Raw genomic sequence first — 5,819 nt, 5'->3', positions numbered from 1 at the left:
TGAACCCTTTCTAGTTGGAACTTCTGCCAGCAGACACAGTCTCCTGCAGCTGGGAACTGTCGGGCAATGTCTCCACCTAGAGTCAAGTGTTTCCCAACATCTCAGGCTGAGAGGATGTTAAATCTACCGCTGGTGACAGACCTCTGAAATCTTTTGGGCAATGTAGCAAGAGGCCCTGCAATGCAGTATGGTTTGGAGCCCACTCATGCCAGTGGGATCACTGTTATAGGACTGGCCCCCTCCACTTCACGTAATCATAAAAAATGAGGGCAGGCGGGGACCTCAGGAGGTCACAAAACCCGTCTAGACAACGCCTCGGCTGGGATGATGTAGCTGGGGCTGATCCTGCTTTGAGCAGGGGGTTGCACTAGATGTGACCTCCTGAGGTCCCTTCAACCCTCATTTTCTATGTCTCTGTGACTAGAGGGGAGGAATGACGTCCCTCAATCTGATCCCATGGACTCTGTTCCTACTAATGCACCCAGCGTGCTGTTAGCCTTCTTGGCAACATGGGCACACTGCTAGCTCCTCTTCAGCTTCTTGTCCACTTTAACCCTGTAACAGGGAGCCTACTCAGGGCCGATCTCTGTGGCCCGCCCCTGTTCTTGCACCAACCGCCCACCTTCTTGCCCGCCACGTCTTGATGTTAATTGATTCACTGATCAATGTCACTCAAGCGGGAGGCTTCCCATTTGGTGCCCCGATGCCAGGGGACGCTCTCTGCGGCTCCTTTCCTCCCCAATACCGCAGCCCAAGCCGCGCAGATGGCATCTTGATGTTTACATCCTCAGCGGCCCCCACGCTGGGCCCCAGAATCATCCTAACAGGACCCCTCTATGATCCCTCCAATCAGACGGCCTCTCTGCCTTCATTTGGGCTACTAGCTTCCCATTTGGTGCCCCGATGCCAGGGGACGCTCTCTGCGGCTCCTTTCCTCCCCAATACCGCAGCCCAAGCCGCGCAGATGGCATCTTGATGTTTACATCCTCAGCGGCCCCCACGCTGGGCCCCAGAATCATCCTAACAGGACCCCTCTATGATCCCTCCAATCAGACGGCCTCTCTGCCTTCATTTGGGCTACTAGCCCCCAAAACCATTTTCCCCTCTCGGGTGTGGTCCCCCCGGGACCTTCGGCTACCAGCCCTGGCCCACCTCCAGGCCAGTCGGGACCCCAGGCCCCCGGCTTTTGGGCATCCCTCGCGGTGGGCCCCTGGCCCTTTTGACCCTCCTGGTCCTGGCCCCAGCATGGGCCAGTCAAGGGTACTCTCTTGTTCGGGTTGGGGCTCTAGCCCCTCACGCTCTCCCAGGGTCTGCCCTCTGGGCCCCTCACAAACAGGGTTACCCACCCCGTGGTGGGAGCTAGGGGTTAAGGCACCCCGACCCGCCTTCCACCGGGGTGGTAACTAGCCTGGCATTTCCTGGGGGCTCCCGCGCCACTGATAGCCCCACCAGGCCACCCACTCCCAGCAGGGTGCAGTTTTAGGTCATGCCCAGGACCAGAAGCCTCCTTATCATCCCCTACAGCTCCTCCCTTACCTCCAGGTTGATCTCAGCAGCTCTCCAGCCAGGCGATGTTGCTGCCCAGCCTACAGCAGCCAAACTGCCCTGTTTATATAGGCAGCCCTTAACTCCCAGTCAGGCCCCCGGTGGCTGCCAGCTCCAGGCCCTTAAAGTGGCAGGCGCACACAGTGCCCTGCTACAAACCCCCAGGTCTTTCCTGCAGAGCTGCTGCCCAGCCCATGACCCCCAGCCTGTACCAGAGCATGGGTCCATATCCTAAATGCAGCATTTTGCACTTGTCCTTGTTGAACCTCATGAGATTTCTTTTGTTCCAACCCCACAATTTATCTCATTTTCTCTGATCCTAGCTCTGCTCCAGGTGTTTAATCATATCAAAAAGACCAGGCTATCGAAGGAGGTCCCTGTGTCTGTAGTCATCCCTTCTTGAATATCAGGCAGCCTCCAACCCCAGACCAGAGTGCTCTCTTGGAGGAGATTATGAGGCACGAATGGAACATTCCCTGTAACCCGTGAGGCAGCACCTTGGGGAGAAGGTACCCCCGGAAGTGGGTGTCGCAGGCCACTTTGCGTGGGACCCCGATGGGGAGGATGTTAGCCAATCTCTGGATCTCGTGGATCACAGCGTTGGTGTACGGCATCCGGCCTTGGTCATTCATGGCTGGGCTGTGGGTCTGCCCTATGACGCGGTCGACTTCCTCTCGCACCTTGTCTGCGGAGACAGGATTGGAAGGGGGGTGGGGGGGGCTGGTGTTTGTGCTGCAGGCTCTGATGCCCCAGCAATGTCAGTTGTGTAAGGACAGGCCCAGCCTCAGTGAAAACCCTTCCTCAGCCTATCTTGGGTGGCCACTACTGCCTCCAGAAGTGCCCACCTTTTTCTCCCCCTTCTCGGTCTCTTCTAAGCCTTCCAGGTCTTCCTAGGAGAGAAGGCACCTTCCCAGCTGGATGGTGTCACTAGCCCCTGGTCCGAGGATCCATTGTGTCAAATGCAGCACGGACCCACAGCAAGAGACATTCAACGCCCCCAGCCCACTCTTATCTACAGGCACAAGGCGGAGAGTGACATTCTTTCCATCTGAGCCAGGGAGATGTGCAGTGCCTGGTCCAGGGCTGCACAAGGCATCTTGGGCAGAGCTGGGAGTGAGACCCTTGACATCCCGCCCCCATCTAACCACTGCCATTGCTTTCCATGGATAACTGTTCTCTGTGCAGGTTTGTCACATCACCAGCTCCAGCCTCACTGAAACATAAAGCTAATCACTGCTTCATTCAGTGGCGATGCGTAAGGGGTGCACAGAGGTGCACATGCACCCCCTGAGAGTGCTGGTGTATACCTTCAGAGCCAGTGCTCCCCACTTAGATAGTGGGCAGGGACAGCAGGCGGGAGCACTGGCGTCCTCCCTGCAAGCACTGGGCAGGAATTGGGGGCACCGGGAAAAGTGCCACTGGAACTTCTGGGTGTCCCACTTCTGCTTCCCAGTTCTGTCCCTGTCCGCTGCGGGGCATGTGCCCCCCCGACACAGGAGGCACCAATCACCCGTGGCTTTGTTAGCCTTTGGCAACCTTCATGAGCCTCTTGGGAGAGGAGGTAGGAGCGAGGCTCAGATCCGTGCGTCTGGTCTGTGCAGTTGGACTTCTGTGTGTAGATCTCCAATTCCCTGGTGACCAGGCAGTCTCTGCTGAAATCAGGGTGCACATAAGCGCAACAGGTTTATTTCATGTCCACCGTACCTTGGACCTCTGGGTATTTCACCAAGAACAGGAGTCCGAATCTCAAGGTGGAGCTCGTTGTCTCCGTCCCAGCAAAGAATAACTGGATTGCTGTGTCCACCAGGTTTCTGGTGCTGAATTCACTCTGTGGGTTTTGCTTTTCCTGGAAAGGAGGGAATAGAAAGGACTCAGCACATAACACCTGCCTGACATCTGGTATGCACCTGGATTTGGCCCCTTAACAAAGAACACCTCTGTTGCCCTGGATTTGGGTGAGTGTCCGAAGGTGAAGTTTTACTGGGTCTGCTCAAGTTGGTGACTCTAGCCCTGAGTTCCCAGCCTGCTGCTTCACAGCTCAGTTGAGTGAGTGTCCATGAAAAGTATCACAGGCCCACCCTAACATGTAATGGCATCAGTGACAACCTGCTTACCTCTTCCGTCCTGATGAGGAAGGAGTCAATGAAGTCCCGAGGGCAGCTGGGGTCCAGGCTCTGCTGATTTATCCTCACCCTCTCCAGGATGAAATCATGTAGGGCCTTGTAGTGGTTACAAGCCCGATTGTGTGGGCCAGGTACGTACTGCATGATCCTTGGAAACATCTCATAGAACTGGGGATGAGGAAGAAGGGAGCCAGGTCAATGGACTGGAAATCTCTTCTCTCATTGGTGGATCAGGGGACACCATGAGTGAAGACCAACACTGGCATCATCCATTTAGTCTGTTTAATGACACTCAAGTTCTGGAACCAACTTCCCAGGGAGGTGGTCCTCACCCCTACCTTGGGCAAATTCAAGAGGAGGTTGGACTATCACCTGTCTGGGGTCTTGTGAACCCAGCATTCATTGCTGCCTGTGGCAGGGGGTCAGGCTAGATGATCTGTTCAGGTCCCTCCTGACCCTAGCTACTATGATACTATGTCAAGTTTAGAAATGACTATCAGAATCCCTAGTCCTGTCATTTGTACCCCATCTCCAGATCTTGACCCATGGCAGGATCTCTTCCTTGCACCCATCTGTTCTTGACCTCCCGATTGAGTTTGACTCAAGCCTTGGCTGCTGCTCTGAATAGGTACTTGCTCGAAATGTTCTTTATGTCCTGTGTGTTGCGTGTCTGCTGCCTTTGCCCACAAGATATAGGCTTTATCCCCTGATGTGCTCTACTGGCACGGGTGCAGGTTCAAAGGTAACAGTGCAAGGTCCTCCATCCCTTATTCACTGACTTTTGTGGAGGAAGATGGGGGGCCTCTCTGAGAAGGCAGAATACACAAGGGTTGAGAAACCAGGGGCTTTCATGACAGTCTCTTCCTGGATAAGGGCCAGTGTGGTTCCCATTTTCAAAAAGGGACAAAGGAGGACCCAGGAAACTATAGGCCAGTAGTCTTACCTCAATCCTGGGTAAGCTTTTTGAGAGCATTATCCTGGCGCATGTCCACGAGGGGCAGCAGGGGAGTATGCTTAGGGGCAACCAACATGGGTTCCTTAGAGGCAGGTCCTGTCAGACCAACCTGGTGGCCTTCTATGACCAGGCCACAAAATCCTTAGACGCAGGGGTAGCAGTGGACGTAGTCTTTCTGGACTTCAGGAAGGCCTTCGACACTGTCTCTCACCCCATTCTCATTAAAAAACTAGGGGACTGTGGCGTCGACACCTACGTGGTCAGATGGGTCACCAATTGGCTGGAGGGCCGCACCCAGAGAGTGGTGGTGGACAGGTCATTTTTGACCTGGAGGCTGTGGGCAGTGGGGTCCCCCAGGGCTTAGTCCTTGGACCCGTGCTGTTCAACATCTTCATCAGCGACTTGGACAAGGGGGTAAAAAGCACCCTGTTCAAATTTGCCGATGACACTAAGATGTGGGGGGAAGTGGGCACGCTAGAAGGGAGGAATAGGCTGCAATGGGACCTGGACAGGTTACAGGAGTGCACCCACTCCTATGATACTATGACATAGTATCATAGTAAGAACAGGATGGGATTCAACACTGACAAGTGCAAGGTGCTGCACCTGGGGAGGAAGAACCAGCAGCAGACCTGCAGGCCGGGGAACTCCCTTCTCGTCAGTGCAGAGGCAGAAAAGGATCTTGGGGTCATTATTGATGCCAAAATGAAGATGGGCCGACAGTGTGGGGATGCGTTCAGGAAGGCCAACCACACCTTGACGTGCATCCACAGATGCATCTCAAGCAGGTCCAAGGAGGTGATCCCCCCTATCTACGTGGCACTGGTCAGGCCACCGTTGGAGTACTGCTTCCAGGTCTGGGCACTGGACTTCAGGAGGGATGTGGACAGCATGGAGAGGGTCCAGAGGAGGGCCACTCGCATGATCAGCGGGCAGCAGGGCAGGCCCTACGAGGAGAGGCTACGGGACCTGAACCTGTTCAACCTCCACAAGAGAAGGCTGAGGGGGGAATTTTGTGGCCTGTTACAAACTGGTTGGGGGGATCAGCAGGCATTGGGGGAGTCCCTGTTCCCCTGAGCACTACCAGGAGTGACTAGAAATAACGGTCACAAGCTGGCAGAGGGTAGATTCAGACTAGACGTCAGGAGGCGCTACTTCACTGTCAGGGGGGCACCGACTTGGACCCAATTCCCCAA

At 55.2% G+C, this 5,819-nt stretch overlaps 2 protein-coding genes across 2 annotated transcripts in view; both read right to left on the bottom strand.

Annotated features, from left to right (window-relative positions):
* The window catches only part of LOC112547873 (putative inactive cytochrome P450 2G1), a 5,305-nt gene extending 1,481 nt beyond the window's left edge, over positions 1-3,824 (bottom strand). The window contains exons 1-3 of the mRNA XM_025213036.1: positions 3,649-3,824; positions 3,250-3,371; positions 2,043-2,230 (exon numbers count right to left, since the gene is read on the bottom strand). Of these exons, the coding sequence (XP_025068821.1) occupies positions 2,043-2,230; positions 3,250-3,371; positions 3,649-3,812 (474 nt within the window). The 5' untranslated portion in view covers positions 3,813-3,824. The remainder of the gene's footprint in view (positions 1-2,042; positions 2,231-3,249; positions 3,372-3,648) is intronic.
* LOC102378153 (cytochrome P450 2G1-like) overlaps positions 1-5,819 on the bottom strand; it is a 16,244-nt gene that overhangs the window by 735 nt on the left and 9,690 nt on the right. The window contains exons 7-9 of the mRNA XM_025213067.1: positions 3,660-3,836; positions 3,250-3,391; positions 2,043-2,230 (exon numbers count right to left, since the gene is read on the bottom strand). Coding sequence (XP_025068852.1) covers positions 2,043-2,230; positions 3,250-3,391; positions 3,660-3,836 — 507 coding nt within the window. The remainder of the gene's footprint in view (positions 1-2,042; positions 2,231-3,249; positions 3,392-3,659; positions 3,837-5,819) is intronic.

This window comes from Alligator sinensis, unplaced genomic scaffold (genome assembly GCF_000455745.1).
Source record: "Alligator sinensis unplaced genomic scaffold, ASM45574v1 scaffold1667_1, whole genome shotgun sequence".
NCBI lineage: Eukaryota > Metazoa > Chordata > Crocodylia > Alligatoridae > Alligator > Alligator sinensis.
This window is presented reverse-complemented; position numbering and strand designations above follow the sequence as displayed.